This window comes from Furipterus horrens, unplaced genomic scaffold (genome assembly GCF_987537825.1).
Source record: "Furipterus horrens unplaced genomic scaffold, mFurHor1.1.pri manual_scaffold_7, whole genome shotgun sequence".
Lineage (NCBI taxonomy): Eukaryota > Metazoa > Chordata > Mammalia > Chiroptera > Furipteridae > Furipterus > Furipterus horrens.
In genome coordinates, this window is record NW_028327177.1 from 50,679,486 (window position 1) to 50,700,305 (window position 20,820).

Sequence of the window (20,820 nt, forward strand, 5' to 3'; positions counted from 1 at the left end):
TAATTATAATTGCTCCAAAAAACCCTCTCAAATAACTGAAATTTAGTTCAGTAGACCCCAGTGGTATACTGAGGCTAACTAAATGCTGCTGTTGTTTTTATTGGCACTTAGTATTTTAGAGGACAGTAAGTGATATTAATAATCCAGCTGAGCAAGAAGAATAGGGATTAATACAGTCTAGAATATTTCATGATCATGCTATACATTTTGATATGCTAATCACAACTAACAAGATTAGCAGTAATCAAAGAGATTTGTAGATTGAGAATATGCATTAATAAAGGTATGATACGTTAATCTGTTTGACGAGAGTAGAAGAGAACTGATGGCTTTAAAACCCCACTACATTGTTACCCATATAGTTTTCTTTCTTTCCTTTTTGGTTAAAAACCTATTATGTGAATTACACAGTACTACTTCTGATTATTTATATACCCATGTAAGAACAAAAATATATTTTGCATTGTCTTGTGTGTTGTTGACTTCATTAGCAATGTAAAGATTGGCACTAATTTCTTTTTTTTAAATAATGGAGCTAAAAGGGGACTTTTGCTGGGATAATTTCCTCTACAAATTCAAATTGCCTCCACAAGTGTTATACCCCAACATTTGAAGGATTTTGAAAATATAAATAAGTGTGAGTGAAAAGTAAGATTGTTTTTAAACATCAAAACATTACCTTATTGAGTGATGTTGCATGATGAAGTGCAAGGTTCTCGTGGGTTTGAAGAGCAGCAGCTAGCTGAAAGTGTACACATCAGCCAATAAACTAGCTTCTTTTTCTTTCTACTTTCTGCATTGCCTTGATATTTTAAAAAACCTTACTTAAAAAAAACAGAACACTGAATAGTTACTTTGGCCTCATGGACCTTAGTCTTTTTAATCTTGGCTTTGACAATTGTATTTTTTGAGCTCTCTGCATAACATACAATTTATGATGGGGAATACAAATAAACAAATGGTCCTTTCCTCTAAGAAATTTACAAGCTAGTTTGAAAATAGTATTACATACCTAACAAAGCTAGCATTTAGGATTATACAATAGCATGTAATTTTTTCAGTAACTTTAACAGTAACACTAAACAATTTGAGACAAGTAACAGAGACCTAAATGGCAATTAATGCTCATTCATCATACCTCACCTCAAGGGCCACTTCCTCTGGTAATCCTTAATCCTTTTTTCCATTGCATTGACTAAATTTTTAGAGCATGCACAGTGTCTGTTTTGCCCACCATTATGACCCCATGTCTTGCATTGTACCTGCCCCATAGATGCTCAACACGTATTTGTTAAGTTACTGTGTTTAGGTTTCTCTTAGGCCTTTGTGTCCTTTGCATCTCTTTAGTATGCCCTTCATTCCCCACTGTATTCAGGGTCAGGGCTCTTGCCCCTAAGGGAATCATTTCCTTATTCTGGTAAAGAGGAGTTTTATTTTGCTCATTGGGTATTTCTTCTGGTTGATATTTGGCTACAGAAGACTTTTCAGTGAAATCACATATATTTTAAAATTTCTTAAACTTCGTGCATTCATTGTTGTTCACAACTCCTATTTTTGAAACCTTTCTGTCTTGGTTTCAGCAACAGTGTATTGGTCTTGACCTCTCCTTAACTCTTCTGTTCATTTAAAATTTTTTATTTTAATAGAGGTAATTTAGTATGAAGAACAATTAGCTAGGTAGACACTTATTATAGGTTTCTGAAAACAAATAAATAAAGGTACACTCTAGTATCAGGAAGGTAGCTAGTACAGATACCCCTAAAACTGGGGAACAAAGATAAAAGGTTGCGATTACTAAATTTACGTATCTCAAGGAGGGGCTTCATGAAGCTGCAATTTAGTCCATAGAGGGGAGAGTACTACTGATTCTGGGCTTAGGCCCCTGAGCACAAAGTAAGGGCTTCAGAGGTCGGGGACCCACATGGTTGGTGCTGGTGTCTCTGAGGGTGTGCAGTGAGGCTTGTTCTGCCAAGAGCTGTTGCAAAATGAATTCAGCTGCTGCCACAGGAAAGAGCAGTTGATACCAGGGTGAAGAACTACTGGTTCATACAGGAACAGGAAGGCAATAGGAGACAGTCTCTTCTTCCTCCGAGCTTGCGGTCAGTCTCTAGCACCTCCTATTGGCAGAACCAGCTAGTAAAGCAGAAATGTGGCTTCAAGTCTGAGCCATAGCATCACAAAGTGTAAAAAGCTTACCTTAGTAACTGGAAGAATCGGAGAGAAAAGGAAACCAGGTATTAGGGTATTAATAGAATAAAATTACATGATTTTATAGCTGTTGAAATACTGCCATCAATATTTAAAAAATTCAAGCCTTACTTAACAACCAGAATAGAAGACACTCAAGGGAGAAATCAAGCATGAGAAAATTAAGGGCAATTCAATCAAATTTATAACTGAATACAAATCTTTAAAAGGGAAAATGGTGCAAATATAAACCTTACACTAAGTTAGTAATTATAGATTGTAAAACTAGATTTAAAATTTATTTATATTAAGACTTTTATTTTTCAGAGCAGTTTTAGGTTGACAGAAAAATTGAAAGTGAAGAGAGTTCCCATATATACCTACCCTTCCATAGTTTCCCCTATTATTATCTTGCATTAGTATGCTATATTTGTTTCAATTGTTGAACCAGTAATGATATATTCTTAGTAACTAAGGTTCATAATTTACATTAGAGTTCATTCTTTGTGTTGTACATTCTGTAGGCTTTTATTTCCCTTAATGCCACTGGTCATTTTTTAGTGGCCTAATTTGATACTTTCTGTTCTTCCTTGTATGAATGAGGCATTCCCCAGGGAAATTACCTTTGTGCTCTTCCTTGGTGTAACCTCTTTGACATCCATTTAGCTTTTCCATTTTTCTTGTCAGTAAAATGGGTGGTTGAACTATAAGTTTTTCAAGTTCTAACCCCCAAATTCAATGACTGGCTATGTTAAATTTAGACTCATGGTATGTTTTTGCCAAACTAATTCCTTCTTTTCTCTCTGAGTTTCCTACATGTTTTTAAAGCTATACATGACTGTTGTGGTTGTCCAGACTCAAAATCTTGATATAGCTTCTGACTTCACCAAGATGAATGTTCATTGTGTCACCAAGTCCTGTTGATTTTAGCTTCTATAATGTCTGTCAGATTCTTTTTACTGTTCCCTCTTCTGTATTGCAAGTATGTGTTTCCTCTCTCATTGCTTTCCCTCTCATTGCTTCCCTGCAACAAATTCTGCTGCTTGCTGAAGTCCTGTGACTTTTGGAGAGAGGGTTAAGTGAAGCTGTGCTGCTAATGGCCCTTTCTGAGTAGGGATATAGTTTGCTTGTTATTGCTAGCAGAAAAGAAACTGAGGACATAATTTTGTTCCATTAGTGCAAAAAAAAAATCAATTATTTTTTCTTTCTAGTTACACTGTCATAGTAAATGTTTTCTTAATATGTGTTCCTTTTCAGCATAATGGGAGTTTTGAGTAACAAATGTGGCTTTCAACTCCAATATCAAATGATTTTTTCAATATGGCTTTTGGCATTCAGTCCTCAAATGTGTGAACACCTGCGGCGCTATAATATCATTCCTGTTCTGTCTGATATCCTTCAAGAATCTGTCAAAGAGAAAGTGACAAGAATCATCCTTGCAGCATTCCGTGTAAGTGTTTTGTGGTATTTTTTAAAATGGTGTGTCTGTATGTGTATGTGTATATATGAGGCATTTTCACTGTGGGATATGTTTGGGGGGTTTTAGTGGGTGGCAGAACGTTACTTGTTCTTCATGAAGTTGTGAAACTATGGTGTCTTAGTGAACATAGATTAAAAGAAGACTAATTTGTATTTATGCCATGGGGGAATGGGGCAGGTGGGAGGAAACCATTTAAATGGATGAAATGAATGAGGTCTGGATTGCTTGTAAGAAAAAGTAATTGCTTTACATTCAGATGGAGGAAGTCCTTTTATTTTTTTATTTTTATTTATTTTTTATATAACACGTAGACACAAAGGTATGGTGACAGCCTAGCCACAGAGTAACGGGTGTGGAGAGGTGGAAGAGGGCAAAGAATGGTTAAATGGAGATGCAAAGAAACTACTTTGGGTGATGGGCACATGGTACAGTATGCAGATGAAATATTTATGGTTTTGTTAACCAGTATCACCCTAATAAACTCAATTTTATAAAAAAGGACGTCCTTTTTTGTTGCAGCGTGTTTTAAGAGGCTATCATTGCGGTTTTTTTCGTATAGGGCCCTTATGTTAGTATGGAATTGTATTTCAGATTTTGGACCTACTGACAAGCAGAATTTCTGAGGCAACTATAAACATGTGGTAGACATGCAAATCCAAGTTATTGGCTTCAGAGTCTGCTTTTAATTATTATTTGTTATGCTTTCTTTAAGTAAATAACAATAAATAAAAAATCAGATGTAGTACAGATATATTGCAAACATTTAAATAACATTGACATCACATTTGCCAATACAGTCACTAGCATCTTTCTAATTTTTCTAAGCAGGTACAAATAAATATATAAGTAGGTGTGCAATTTTGTGTTTAAAAACAAAAATGGCATCACAAGATAAATACTGTTCTTTAACTTTATTCTTAACAATGTAAATCCGTATGTTTATATTTTTATATGTATAGATATTCAGTATTCTTTTTTTATTTTAAAAATATTTTTATGAGTTTATTTGAACCAAGCTGATGACAATTGCTGGAACACAAAATCTCAAGGGACTGAAAATATGCTCCAGTAAATGTCATTTTTACCACTTAATTTATACATCAGAATCAAGGAAGAAGATGTAAGGGGGTTACATGAAATCTATTGGTGATAGATTTAGGGAGGTGTGAGAAAGCAAAGCTGGGAAATCTATGAGATTGGATAAAAAGTAAAAGTAATAGACACAAAATTCTTTTACATAGACAGGTATAGGACAGTTAATAGTTAACATGATATTAGTATTCTTTTTAATGGCTATGTTCTACCATGTTCATGTGAAGCAGTTTACTTAACCAGTGTTCTGTTGATAAGCATGTATAGTGTTTCTAGTTTCTTTTACATGTATTCACCTGCTTTGATGAATATTTCTGTTGAATACAGTTTTAGAGATGGAATTGCTTAATCAAAGAATGTACTTTTCTACAATTTTGATAGATATCAAATTATCTTTCAAAAATGTACAAATTTACATTTTCACCAACCATATTTTAGAATTGCATGTTTTTGCATTCTTTTCTTAGATTTAATATAATCTTTCAGTTGTTAAAAAAATTAGTTGAAAAATGTGTCTTGTTAATAATGAAGCTGAGTATCTTTTAATATTTTCATCAGCATTTATATTCCTCCTATAAATTGCTTATTCCTAGCATTTGTCACATTTTAATTTTTAAAATTTGATGTGTAATAATTTTTCTAGATGTTTGTAGTTAATAATAATAACTAATGTTTATTGAGTTTATTCTTTGTCAGGCACTGTTTTAATTGCCTTAAATGTGTTATGCATTTAATCTCTCAAGAACTCCATGTAATGGGCATGAGGCCACAAGAGGTTAAGTAATTTGCTAAAATAGCCAGGAAGCAGCAGAGCTGGAATTCAGACTCAGATAGTCTGATTCATGCTCTTAACCATTATGCTAGCCTGTCTTTGATATTGAGAATAATGTTATAATTTATTGAGTGACTTTTGCGCATTGACAAATTTAATCCTTATGATAATTCAATGGGTGCTATTATTATTTTCTCTTTTAAGGGATGAGGAAACCAAGACTTGGACATTAATTTCTCAGTTAGTAAGTGATAGAATTGGAATTCTAGTGAGATCTGCTTAGCTCCAAAGCCATCTTTTTAACCACTCTGGCACCTTTTTTTATTTTCTTGGACCATTTTCCCAGGAACCTTGAGAGTGGCATTAAAAGGAGAGAAAACTATGAAAAGGAGAATCATAAGTCAGGTGGCAAAGGAATTCAGATTCCTTTCCTAAAAATACCAGCTGTGAAAGCATCAAACTTCATATTTTTTCTAGCTGCCTAACAAGGGTTAAATGAATGACTAAAGGCAATGAGAAGTGAAGTTCAGTATTAATTTCATTGAAAGAGTGGAAAGTGAAATGAAAATATGAATTGCTAGATACGATAAATGCCAGTCAACTGATGACCAAATGTTGTTTTATGTATTAGATTGCTTTTGATTTTCCTTATTTATAAAATTAACTTTTTTTAATGTAAAAATTGTTCTGTGGCCTTTGAGAGGTTTACTCTTAAGAAATAGGTAAGTGGTAGTATGTCTCTACTCTTCTGCCTCAGTGTATTGGCTCTGCCATTACTTTCTTTAGCAAACTGTCTACATGAGGTAAATTTTAGTCTCATTTAGATAAAGCACTAATAAACCCTTAAATCAGAATAGGTTGTATTAATGAGACTCTGAAGTATTTTAGTAGCTAAACTGCATGTATTTTTTCTTTTACTTGATTGCTTCATTATCCATATTCTCATTTATTTAGTAAAGATGAAAAGTTCTAGAAACAGGGTCTTCTGACAGTCTCCTTCTACAGCTAGAGTTCAGTTTAATTCACAAACAAAATTTTAATTTCATTTTAATTGCAGTTCCATTATGCTAATCATGAAAGAACACAGATGCTCATGATTCCACTTGACATTGAACGACTTCTTTAGTGAGGACAGAATATGTGAATAGATAATGTCAGTGCAATGCAATGATATATAATATACAAGAGTAAAAGTAATACAAGAGAGGTGGAAGGTAAAAATAGGGGGGTTTAGGAAAAGCTTCAGAGAGAGGCTTGAAGAGGGTTTTGAAAGGTGCATATGAGTTTTTTGAAGTACAAAGGTGGAGACAGGTTGATAAATGTTAAGTGAAGAAAAGACTTTCTGGAATTGTCAGTAACTTGTTGTACAATGATTGATTATTACCTCTCTGTCCCCCACCCCCATTCTAAAGTGAATGTTAAGGGAATAAATGGAGTACACGAGTCTGGCTCTTGAAGATACAGTCCTGGTATTTGTGGCCATTTGCTTTCTGAAGGCACGAACATGCTCTGTAAAAATGGTGCTTGTGCTTTGCTGATTGTTATTACTATTTGGGCATAGAACTAGTGGGGCCAACACAAATTTTTCAGCCATCCTGTTACTGACTCACCCTAACTTGTTTTCATACTTGTAAGACGTTGCTTACCAAAGCCCAGTGTCTTCAAATAAGACCCTGTCAAATCTGCTTTTGCTACTTTATTGTGTACTGTGCTGTTGTCTTTGTCTTTCTGCTGTACAACAGTCACAGGAACCTTTATTATATTAAACCCTTCTCTTCCAAATTAAACACCTGCCATTTTAAGAAAATGGAAATATTAATAGTTTGATATTTTCCCCTGCTTATAAAAATAATATGGTCTTATGGCTAAAAAAATAAGATTAGAAAAATATTAAGAAAAAAATATGAATAAAATTAATTTCACTTCTAGATATAGAAGAAGCCTGTTGATATCTTAATACCTGTAATTTATAATTTTTGCACCCTTCCCACATGTAAAGGATGAATAGTTAAGGGGAAAGTGGAATTCTTGTTTCTTCCCAATTTGGTCAGAACATGCTTTGCATCAGTTACGACAAAGAATGTGTGCATGCAGGTTGGTTGTGTGCATTCCCAGCATGTACAGTGGAAGTCAGGTTTGCTGTGCTCTTGGGCTGGTCTCTGTGCCTTTGGCAAGTTGCTTAGCTTCTCTATGCTTCAACTTTGTTCATGTGTCTGGTAAGAATAATGTCATTTCTCTTAAGTCTGTCTTTGGACTTTATATATGCTTATATGTTAATGCCTTTGGAGAAAATAAGTGTTGGCTAAATGAACATTTGACATATAGAAGGCCATCAATAAGTATTTGGGATCATATGAAGGACTGAAGAAAAACACTGAAGTAAAAGTAGAAAAACCTTCTATAGAAATAGGGTGTGGTATTGAATTTAATGATATATTTATTGGTTTCTTTATTGAGTTAAATTCCACTGTAAATTTTTGGCTGCTTTGTTTGGTTTCCATAATTAAAGGTATGATAATAAAATTCCATGAGAATGAATTTAACTTGTTACCTCCTATATCTAGTTTTTTTAAAAAATTATTTTTTATTGACTTTATTGCAGTGACATTGGCCAACAAAATCATATAGGTCTCAGGTGTACAATTCTGTAATACATCATCTGCACACTGCACTGTGTGTATACCACCACAAGTCAAGTCTTCTTCCATCACCATTTATCCCACCTTTACCTTCTCCCACCTCCCTCCACCCCCTTTTCCCTCTGGCAACCCCCTGTTGTCTATGAGGGTTTTTTTTTTTAATTTAAGATTTTTATTGTATTTTTTTTTTTTACATTACCTTTTAGTCCCATTTTACCCCTCCCCCCACCAGCAGTCACACACTGTTGTCCATGTCCATGAGCCCTTTTTCCTTTTTGCTCAAACCCTTCACCCCTTAACCTCACTGACTAGCTGCCATCCTGCTCTCCATCTCTGTCCCCATTTTCCTTGTTAGTTCAGTTTGTTTATTAGATTGCACATATCAGTGGAATCATATGGTATTTGTCTTTCTCTGACTGGTTTATTTCACTTAGCATAATGTTCTTCAGGTTCATCCATATTGTTGCAAGGGTAAAATTTTCTTTTTTTACTACCAAATAGTATTTCATTGTGTAAATGTCCCATAGTTGTTTTATCCACTCATCTATTGATGGACACTTGGGCTGCTTCCATATCTTGGTGATTATTTTATGAGTATGTTAAGATTATGGTTGATTAAAAGTTCATTAAAATATGCCCTGATGGGTGTGGTTCAGTTGGTTGGCTGTTGTCCCACAAAATGAAAGGTTGCCAGTTCAATTCCCAGTCAGGGCTTATGCTTGAGTTGTGGGTTTGGACACCGGTTGGGGCGCGTTTGAGAGGCAATTGATCGATGTTTCTTTCTTTCCCTCTCTTTCTTCCTCCCTTCCTCTCTCTAAAATGAAATAAAATCTTTTTAAAAAGTTTGGTAAAATAATTCACTTAAAATATATAAGAGAAAGCAAGACTACAGAGAGAGTCTTTGTTTTCTCTTAGTGCATGGACTTTTCTAAATTGGAAGCTATTTGTAAAGTTGGCGTGAAAACTTTTCAGATAATAAAATACATTTAACAATCTTATTAAACTATTAGGAAAGATAGTCACCCCTGACTCAGGATGTTTGCAATTAGATTATCCTAGAAAGATGTTTTAGATTATTATTGGCTTTTTTCTTTGTATAACTTTCATTTCTGGAAAATAGATCAACAGTTGCCTAAGTAATTAACATGGAAATGAATAGTATTTTTTTCAGTTTATGTCTACCTATCTTTTTCTGTATGTTATACTTTTAAATTAAAATCTGTTTATCCAAATGTTGGAAGATTATAAAGATTTATCATTAAATTATTTCTTTTGATAATTGCTTAATAAGGTAACTTTTTTGTTTGAGGTAAAATATAAGTGTAGGAAAGAGAGCTGCTATAGATCTGAGGGTTTTATTTGAGCTGTTCTGTTTTTTAAATAATATATCTCTACACTTGTATTTCCCCCCCTCATTTTTGGTAAATTTAAATGTTTTATAATAAGTCTTATTTAGATAACATAGTTTTATAAGTGCTGTGAGTTTTAGGAAGAAATCAGATACTAGTAATTTATAGTAATGGATTGAGATTTACTTTAAAGATCAGCATAAAATGCTTTAAACATTATATATATAGTAGTTATTCTATCTGAGCTTCCCTTAGACTTTGATGAATATTTTATCCCTGCCTAGTTCCTCCTCCTTTCCATTGATTTTCATTTGAGATCATTTTTATGTAATAGGGGTCATTGAAAGCATTAGGTATGTCTAATATTGTTATACAATTAATCCTTAACACAGATTTGAATGGTGCGGGTCCACTTATACATGGTTATTTTCAATAAACAGGTTGGAATTTTTTTTTTTTTTTTTGAGATTTGTGACAATCTGAAAAACTTGCAAATGAATCACATGCCCTAGAAATATTGAAAAAAATTGAGAAACAATTGGATAGGTCATGAATGCACAAAATATATCTGGATACTAGTCTGTTTTTTCATTTACTATCATAAAGTATACATAAATATGTATTAATTGATGGTTTATGTTATTGTTAAGTCATATGGTCAACTGTAATTATTAGTTAAATTTTTGGGAAGTCAAAAGCTATCCTCAGATTTTTAAAAAAATATGCTTTGTTTATGCTATTACAGTTGTCCCAATTTCTTTTCCCTTTGTTCCCCTCCACCCATTGACACCCCTCCCTCCAGTTGTCCCCCTTAGTCCATGCCCATTGGTTGTGCATATAGTTCTTCTCAACATCTTTCTGTCTACTCCACTCCCTCCTATTATGCTTCTTAATTCCTGTACCATCTCCCTGCCTTTCCCTCTTACCTCTCCCCACTGACCTCCCCCCAAAATGTTCCCATACCTATAATTCTTTTCCCACTCTTGTTGCCTACTTAGTTTGCCTTTGTTTTGGTTCCCTAGCTTCTGTTGTTGGTTATTGTGATACAGTTTTCATTTTAATGTTCATAGTTTTGATCCTCTTTCTCTTAAACAAGTCCCTTTAACATTTCATATAACAGTGGTTTGGATCTGATGAAGTCCTTTGGTTTTACTTTGTCCTGGAAGCACTTTCTCTGCCCTTCTATTCTGAATGACAGCTTCACTGGATAGGATAATCACGGTTGTAGGTTTTTGCTTTTCATTACTTTGAATATTTCTTGCCTGTCCCTTCTTGCCTGCAGAGTTTCTTTTGAGAAATCAGCTGATAGTCTTATTGGGAACTCTTTGCATGTAATTCTCTTCTTCTCTCTTGCTGCTTTTAAGATTCTCTCTTGATCCTTAATTTTTGACATTTTGATTATAATGTGTCTTGGTGTGGTTCTCCCTGGGTCCAGTTTTTTTGGAACTCTGTGCTTCGTGGACCTGTAAGTCTATCTCCTTCCCCAAGTTAGGGAAGTTCTGCTTCATTATTTTTTCACATAATTTTTCCATTTCTAATTTTTCTTCTTCACCTTCTGGCAGCCCTATGATTTGGATGTTGGCCCACTTATAGCTGTCTGATAAGTTTCTGAGCCTCTCCTCATTTTCCTCACTTTTCATTTCCTCTTTCTCCACTGGTTGACTGTTTGTTCCTTTCCTATGTTCCGATTTGTTGATTTGATCCCTGGTCTTCTTGCCCTCATCACTAGTTTCGTATGTGTTTTTGTTCATTTCAACAGGACTAGCCTTCATTCCTTCCCTGTCTTGTTTAAGATCTGCTGTTAGGTCTTTAAGCATTTTTATAACCAAAGCTCTGAACTGTGCCTCAGAAAGATTTCCTATCTGCTCCTTTGTAAGATTAGATATTTGCAGTCTGGCCAGCTGCGTCACCAGGATCTCTATCATGATCTGTGCCATCCTGAAAGTTTTGTGTTTATCTTTGCTTCCTGGGCAGGGTTGTCATACCTCCTACATTATAGGGGGCGGAGCCCTGTGCCCTTGTCACAACCGGGCATCCTGTCTCACCATGCTGTGGTGTTTTCTGCAGGGGTGGGGGTCCAAGATGGATTCCTGCCATTCACTCTCTGCTGAGAGACCGGGAGCCTCCTTCTCTGTCCCCACACCCTCCGGGCCTCACAGTCCAAGGTAATGGAGGTCTGCCCTCCCCGGCTTTAGAATCACAAGCTGATGCGTCTGGTCTGCAGCCAGGGGTGCTACCCAGGCGCTTCTCTCCTCCCCTTAAATACAGGTGTCTGTGCTTACCACTGTCTTGCCTCTGTCGCTGCTGCTGCTGCTGCTGCTGCTGCTGCTGCTGCAGACAGCACAGCTTGAACACTCCTTCCCAGCTTCGCCCCTCCTACCAGTCTGGATGAGCACCACTTCCTTATAACTTCATATGTTGGACTTCCATTTATTTTCTGGAACTTCTGGTTATTTCTGGTTTTGCGGTAGTTGTATTCCTTCTTAGTTGTGAAGGGAGATGGAGCATGTCACTCTAGGTCTCCATCTTTGCCGGAAGTCTCCTCTATTTGTTTGCTTCTGTGTCCCAGGGAGAGCTGTCACTCCTACCTTGTTGTAAGGGGCGGAGCCTTAGGTTTTCATCAGTAAAGGGTGACCTGTTTCACCACGTTGTGGCGTTGTATGCAGGGGAGGGGTCTGAGAAAGAACAATGCCGCTTGCTCAGCACTCGCCCCTTTTCCAGGCAATTCTCCACTTCCGAACCGGACTAGTGCCCCTCTAGCTGCTGCCCTGATCGTGGTTCCCAGAGTGGGTGGGTCTGTGGATGTTCTAGGACCATGGGGGCCCTTTAAACAAGTGGACTCTGCTGAGAGACCGGCAGTTTCTGCCTCCGTCCCAACCCCCACTGGTTTGCACAGTCAGAAGCAATGAGGCTTTATTTTCCCCGGTGCTGGGACTGTTGTCTTCTCGGTCTGGTGAGGAACTGGGAACGATCCCCAGGTGTCCCTCCTGACTTTTTAAAAGGTGTAACTGCGCTTTTCGCTGGCCTGCCACTGTTGCCGCTGCTGCCACCACCACACCGTGTCCTCTCTGCCCCAGCTCTGGCCCTCATACCTGTCTGGATGAGTATTTCTTCTTTATATCTTTGTTTGCTCGACTTCCATGCACTTTTTTTTTCTGGAACTTCTGGTTGTTTCTAGTTTTGAGGTAGTTGTATTTCTTCTTAGTTGTGGAGGGAGACACAGCATGTCTGTCTATGCCTCCATCTTGGCCAGAAGTTGTATCCTCAGATTTTTCATTGTACAAGCAAGGTTGGTGTTCCTAACCACTGAGTTGTCCCTGGGTCAACTGTATAATAGATGAGAGTTGTTAGTTGATATTAGTTGAATCCTATCTTTGAGCTCTTTTTTCTCCCTTTCGCTCCCTCCCGTTCCCTTTTCTTTTTCTTTTCCCTCTCCTCATCCTCTTCTTCCTCCCCCACCCCATTCATGGAATATCTGTTCACCTATCAATGCATCAGATGTATACTGGAGAGCAATTATATGATAGGAATGCATTAGTTACTGAGGGTATGGAAGGATAAATATGCCAAGATATGTATTCTCAGGGATGTCGCATTTTGTTTAAATTTTTGTCTTTGGTAGAGTGACTTCATGAAGTTACCATGAAGAATGTTTAGAATATACAAAACTCAAAAAGTCACAAGACCTTTAGAGTCAGACTGAGATTCTTAGCTTTTTCTTGACCTGATTTCTGATGTGGGAGTTCTCTAGTTAGATTATCTATAATACTTTTTATGGAAATTTAAGGAGTATAGTAGTATGGCTCTTTTCCAGTTTTCCATTCAGTATGGTGTTTCACAAAGAGTGTAGGCTCTGGAGTGGACAGATATAAATGTGAATTTCAGCACTAGAGTATTGGGAGAGTAGCTTCAACTCTCATAGGTAATTTCTCCATCTGTGAAAGGTGGTTAGTAATACTGAATTCCCTTCAAGGTTGGGTGAGGATTCAATGAGATAACAGAGGAAGTGCCTGGAAATAGTAAATATACAATCTGTATTTATTTCCCTGCCTTTTTCTCTCCATAAAAGCATAGAATAATAGCAGTTTGCCTTATTGAATCTCCTACCTCTGTAAATTGCATTCTTGCTAAATTTATGTGGAACCTAGGCAAAGATCCAGAGCTGTTCTATTTGATTTAGAAGCAGCAGCATGAGTATTTTACTGATGTTTAGCAAGATTTGAAATCTTGTTTAAACTTCATATACAGTTTTTTTATCCCCAGTGAACAAAAGTTAAGCTAATTTCTTGGTGTGTGTTTTTTTTACTTATTTATTAAAATTTATTGGGGTAACTGATATATAAATTTCAGGTGTACAACATCATAATACAGCATCTGTATATTCTATTGTGTGCTCACTACCTTAAGGCTAGTCTCCTGTCACCATACATGTGACCCTCTTTACCCTCTTTGTTCTTCTCCCAATTCCCTTTCCCTCTGGTTATTACCATTCTGTTTTCTGTATCTCTGAGTTAGTATGTTTTGTTTGTTCAATTTTTATATCCCACATCTGAATGAAATCATATCATTTTTGTTCTGTTCCATCTGACTTATTTCACTTAGCATAATACTCTTATCTTTTAATTCATTTATTGGGATGACATTAAATTATATATTTTCAAGTGTACATTTCTGTGACACATTATCTGTATGTAGCATAATACTCTTAAGATCCATCCATGTTTCAAATGGCAATATTTTATCTTTTTTGTGGCTAAGTAGTAATCCGTTGTACATATCTACATCTTCTTTATCCAGTCATTCATTGAAGGACACTTAGGTTGTTTCCATATCTTAGCTATTGTGAATAATGATGCAGTGAACATAGGGGTACATCTATCTTTACAAGTAAATGTTTTCAAATTTTTGGGGGTTCATACCTAGAAGAGGGATTGCTGAGTCATATGATAGCTCTATTCTTAGATTTTTGTGGCATCTCCATACTATTTTCCATAGTGGCTACATTAGTTCATATTCCTACTGGCAGTGTGTTATGGTTCTCTTGTCTTAATTAATAATTGTGTCATTGTGGTTTTGATTTGTATTTCCCTTATAACTAGTGATTTGAGCATCTTTTCATATATCTTTTGTCCATCTGTCAGTCTACCTTGAAAACTGTCTATTTAGGTTCTCTGCCCATTTTTTTTTCAGATTGTTTATTTTTTGTTGTTGAGATCTATTAGTTCTTTATGTATTCAATATTAGCCCCTTATTGATTGAGGTATCATTTGCAAATATATTGGTTGGTTGCCTTTTTGTTTTGCCTTTAGGGTCAAGTTTACAAAAATCCCTCTGAGACCATGGTCCATTAGTTTAGTGCCTGTGTTTTATATATTTTATTTTTTCAGGTCTTATATTCCACCTTTTAATCTATTTTGAGTTAATTTTTGTGTATGGTGTCAGATAGCAGTCTAGTTTCATTCTTTTGCATGTGGCTTTCTAGTTTTCCCAGCACCATTTATTGAAGAGGCTTTCCTTTCTCTATTGTATGTTTATGGCTCCTTTGTCAAGAATTAGTTGCTCATATATGTGTGGGTTTATTTCTTGGTTTCAATTCTATTCCATTGGTCTCTGTGTCTGTGTTTTTTTTTCCTGCCAGTACCATACTGTTTTGATTATTGTATCTTTGTAGTATAGTATTAGGGGTCTTTTGTAGTTCCATACGTATTTGAGGGTTTTTTGTTTTATTTCTGTGAAAAATACCAATGGGATTGTGACAAGGATTGCATTAAATCTGCCTATTGTTTTAGTTAATATGGTCATTTTAACAATGTTAAATCTTCCAATGTTAAATATTAGAATATCTTTCCATTTCTTTGTGTCTTCAATTTTTTTTCAACAATGTCTAGTAGTTTTTGGCATGTAAGTCCTTCACTTCCTTTGTTAAGTTTATTCCTATGTGTTTTATCCTTTTTTTGGTATTTATAAATGGGATTTATTTTTTCTTTTTTTAAATTATATTTTATTGATTATGCTATTACAGTTCTGATTTTTCACCCTTTGGCACCTCCACCCAGCACGCCTCACTCTTTCAGGCAGTCCCCCCTCCATTGTCCATGTCCATTGATCATGTGTATAAGTTCTTTGGCTACTCCATTTCCTGTACTGTACTTTACATCCTTGTGACTATTATGTAACTACCTATTTGTACTTCTGTCCCTCATCTCCCCATTCCCCCACACACCCCTCCCATGTGGCATCCATCAAAACGTTCTGTGTATCCATGATATTGTCTCTGTTTTTCTTGTTTGCTCAGTTTGTTTTTTTTTAGACTTTGTTGATATATTTGTATTTTTTGCCATTTTATTTTTCATAATTTTGGTCTTCTTTTTCTTAAATAAATCCCTTTTACATTTCACATAATTATGGTTTGGTGATGATGAAATCATCATCTTTAGTTTTACCTTGTCTGGCAAGTTCTTTATCTGCCCTTCGATTTTAAGTAATATCTTTGCTGAGTAGAGCAATCTTGGCTGTAGGTCCCTGCTTTTCATGACTTTGAATATTTCTTGCCAGTGCCTTCTAGCCTGCAAAGTTTTTTTGAGAATCAGCTTATAGTTTATGGGAATTCCCCTGTTGATAACCCTCTTCTTTTCTCTTGCTGCTTTTAAGATTCTCTCTTTGTCTTTAACCTTTGGCATTTTAATTATGATGTGTGTTGGTGTGGTCCTCTTTGGGTCTAGTTTGTTTGGGACTCTGTGCTTCCTGGACTTATATGTCTATTTCCTTCACCAAATTAGGGAAGTTTTCTTTCATTATTAATTTCAAATAGATTTCCAATTTCTTGCTCTTTTTCTTCTCCTTCTGGCACCCCCATGATGAAAATGTTGGAATGCTTGAGGTTGTTCCAGAGGTTGCATACACTCTCCTCATATTTTTTGGATTCTTTTTTCTTCTTGTTATCCTGATTGGTCGTTTTTTGCTTCCTTATGTTCCATATCATTGATTTGATTCTCGGCCTCATCCACTCTACATACTCTTGTTTCCCTGTAAATTGTTCTTTATTTCAATTAGTGTATCCTTTATTTCTGACTGGATCTTTTTTATGCTTTTGAGGTCCTCACTAATTTCCTTGAGCATCCTTATAATCATTGTTCTGAACTTTGCTTCTGATAGATATTTTATCTCCATTTCATTTAGTCTCTTTCTGGAGTTTTGATATCTTCTTTCATTTGGGCCATGTTTCTTTGTCTTCTTGTTTTGGCAGCCTCTCTGTGTTTGTTTCTACGTATTTTGTAGAGCTGCTATGACTCTGTCTTGGTAGTATGGCCTAATATAGTAGGTGTCCTGTAGAGTCCAGTGGCACAGCCTCCTCTATCACCTAAGAAGCTGGGTACTTGAGGTGCATCCTTTGTGTAGGCCGAGTACACTCTCCTCTTGCAGCTGTGCCTTGATTGCTGTTGGCAGATCAATGGGGGAGATTTACTTTGCCAGTCAGCTGCAAGACCTTGCTGTGACCCGACCACTAACCTCTGCACTCCATGGAGGATCAGTTGTGCAGGGTCATTGTGGTGATGCTCCAGCGTGGTCTGTAACTGTCTGTTAGGTTTAGTGGCCCAGGGGTTTCCTGGGTGGTGCCAGCTAAGGCCAGCCCCCACCTCTCTTTTGCCCTGGGCCACCCTGCTCGAACTAAAAAGCAATTTGAGATGGCTGCTACTGGTGCTGGGCTTGGAGATTCCCAGGTGAAGCCAAGCTGTGAATCTAGGCTGGCTGCTGCTAGTCCTGGGCCTGGGGCTCCCTGAGGTCAGCTGTTGCTTGTTGTTAGGATTTAGGAAGTTGGGAAGCATGAGTCAAGACCAGTCATTCATATGAAAAAGCAGCTTAGTGGGCCCTTAAGTTGGGTGGGGCAGAGTCTCTGGGGATCTCCGAGGTTAGCCAGGTTGATGGAGTCTCAGATATGCCACCAGCTTTCTGGCTCTGTGGAGGGAGGGCCTAGAAAAGGGACAATGTCCTCTGCTCAGTTAGATGCTAGGCACTTCAGTTTCTCCCTGTATACCACTGGTGCCTTTCAAGCTGCTACCTCACCCAGGTGCTGGAGCTCAGTGTGAGTGAGGCTGAGTAGGTGAGTCCATGTGTGGGTTCTTTAAGAAGAACTGATTGGGGCTACAGCAGTATCTTCCACTGACTCAGTCCCCACTGATTCTTGCAGCCAGAAGTTGTGGAGACTTATTATCCTGGCAGTGTAACTCTGGGCTGGCTTGAGGGGGAGGATCTGGTGTGGGGCTGGGACTCCATACTCCTTCAATATCCCTACCAAATTTTTATCCACAACATGTGAGTGAGGGACCAACCCATTCTGCATCTGCACCCCTCCTACCAGTCTGGATGGGTGTGGATGTGGTTTCTTTAATTCTGGGGCTGTCAAGACTTCCGTTCAACTCAGTTTCTGATGGTTCTGAGTGACGGTTGTTATATATTTTAATTTTGATGTGGTTGTGTGAAGAGGCAAGCCATGTCAACCCACTTCGCCATCCTGACTGGAAGTCCTATTCATTTTTCATTCTGATATTTTGTTGTTAGTATATAGGAACACATGTCTTTGTATATTTATTTTGTATTTTGTAACTTTACTATATTTGATTATTAATTGTAATAGCTTTTGTTGGATTCTTTTTATTTTTTTAATATGCTTTATTGATTATGCTGTTACAGTTGTCCCAATTTCTTTTCCCTTTGTTCCCTTCCACCCAGTGACCCCCTCCCTCCAGTTGTCCACTCTCCCTTAGTCCATGCCCATTGGTTGTGCATATAGTTCTTCTCAACATCTTCCTGTCTACTCCACTCTCTCCTACTATGCTTCTTAATTCCTGTACCATCTCCCTCCCTTGCCCTCCTTTCCCCCTCCCCACTGACCTCCCCCCAAAATGTTCCCCATACCTATAATTCTTTTCCCACTCTCATTGCCTACTTAGTTTGCCTTTGTTTTGGTTCCCTAGCTTCTGTTGTTGGTTATTGTGATACAGTTTTCATTTTAATGTTCATAGTTTTGATCCTCTTTTCTCCTAAACAAGTCCCTTTAACATTTCATGTAACAGTGTTTTGGATCTGATGAAGTCCTTTGGTTTTACTTTGTCCTGGAAGCACTTTCTCTGCCCTTCTATTCTGAATGACAGCTTCACTGGATAGGATAATCACGGTTGTAGGTTTTTGCTTTTCATTACTTTGAATATTTCTTGCCAGTCCTTTCTTGCCTGCAGTTTCTTTTGAGAAATCAGCTGATAGTCTTATTGGGACCCCTTTGTATGGACTTCTCTTCTTCTCTCTTGCTGCTTTTAAGATTCTCTCTTGATCCTTAATTTTTGACATTTTGATTATAATGTGTCTTGGTGTGGTTCTCCCTGGGTCCAGTTTTTTTGGAACTCTCTGTGCTTCCTGGACCTGTAAGTCTACTGGTTGTTCTATATTTTAATTTTGATGTGGTTGTGTGAAGAGGTGAGCCATGTCAACCCACTTTGCCTTCCTGACTGGAGGTCCTATTCATTTTCCTTTCTGATATTTTGTTGTTCGTTTATAGGAACACATATCTCTGTATATTTATTTTGTATTTTGAACTTTACTGTATTTGATTATTGATTGTAATAGTTTTTGTTGGATTCTTTAGGGTTTTCTATATAGAGAATGTCATCTGCACATAGTGACAGTTTTCCTTTTTCATTCCTAATTTGGATGCCAGCTATTTATTTATTTATTGACTATATGTTCTGGCTAGAGTTCTATGTTGAATAACAGTGACGAGAGAGGGTATCCTTGTCTTGTTCCTGATATTAAGGGAGAAGGTTTTATTTTTCACTACTGAGTATATTAGCTGAGTATTTGTCATGTATGGCCTTTATTAATTTGAAGTACCTTCCTTTCATACCCTTTTTATTGAGTGTTTAATCATAAATGTATGTTGTAGCCTGTCAAATGCTTTTTTTTTGCCTATCGATATTGTATTTTTATCTTTAATTTGGTTAACATGTTTTATCATATTGATTTTCAGATATGATCCTTGTAATATATTGTTGCTTCAATTTGCTTGTATTTTGTTTAGGATTTTTGCATATATGTTCATCAGCGATATTAGCCTTTAATTTTCTTTTTATGTGTTGTTCTTTTCTGGGTTTAGTATCAGGGTAATGTTGGCCTCGTAAAATGAGTTAGGAAGTATCACTTCCTCTTTAACTTTTGGAAGAGGTTGAGAAGGATGGGTATTAATTCTTTTCTGAATGTTTTGGTAGAGTTCACCATGAAGTCATGTGGTCCTGGACTTTTGTTTTTTAAATTTTGATTAATGTTTTCATATCCTTACTAGACCTCAGTTTATTTAGGTTTTCAAATTCTTCATGGTTCAATGTAAGAAGGATATATATATATATATTTCTAAGAATTTGTCCATTTCTTCCAAGTTACTGAATTTGGTAGTGTATAGCCTTTCATATTGTTCTTTATAATCCTTTGTGTTTGTTGTGACTTCCCCTCTTTACTTTCTGATTTTATTTGAGTCTTTTCTCTGTTATACTTAGCTTATCCAGAGGTTTGTTAATTTTATTAATCTTTTCAAAGTACCAGCTTTTTATTTATATTTTCTATTTAGAATTTTTTTCTACTGTCTTTTTTTCTCTATTTCATTTATTTCTGCTTTATTTTTATTATTTTCTTATATTGACTTTGGGCTTCATTTGCTCTTTTTTTTTCTAATTCTTTAAGGTGTAATGTTAGATTGTTTATTTGAGATTTTTTATTTGTTTGTTTCTTTAGATAGTATTGTGATGCTATAAATTTCTCTCTTAGTACCACTTTTGCTGCATCTCCAAAATTTTGGTATGTCATTTTTTCATTATCATTTGTCTCTGTATCTTTTAATCTCTTATTTCTTTCACCAAATATTTGTTCAGCAGCATGCTGCTGAATCTTCATATATTTCTGGGGTTTTTTTTCCAGCTTTCTTCTTTTAGCTAGTTTCCAGTTCCATACTGTTATAGTTGGAAAATATGCATGGTAGGATTTTAATCTTCTTAAATCTATAAGATTAGTTTTGTGTCCCAATATATAGTCTGTCTTTGAGAATGCTGTATGTGCATTAGAGAAAAATATGTATTCTGTTGCTTTGGGATGGAAAGTTATAAAAATATCAATTCCATTTGGTTTAACTGTCATTTAAAGCTGATATTTCATTTTATTTCTGTGCTCTCATGTTACCTTGGGTGTTCATGGAATTTGTTGGCTTATTTCTCAGCCTGTGCGTTTCAGGTAGAGAACTCTTTTCTTGTTTTTAGATAC

General features: G+C 36.3%; 1 protein-coding gene across 3 annotated transcripts in view; it reads left to right on the plus strand.

Annotated features, from left to right (window-relative positions):
* Nucleotides 1-20,820, plus strand: part of ATP6V1H (ATPase H+ transporting V1 subunit H) — a 165,526-nt gene that overhangs the window by 41,135 nt on the left and 103,571 nt on the right. For all 3 annotated transcript variants that reach the window (XM_090283699.1, XM_090283701.1, XM_090283700.1), the window contains one exon: nt 3,445-3,637. In XM_090283699.1, the coding sequence (XP_090139825.1) occupies nt 3,445-3,637 (193 nt within the window). The remainder of the gene's footprint in view (nt 1-3,444; nt 3,638-20,820) is intronic.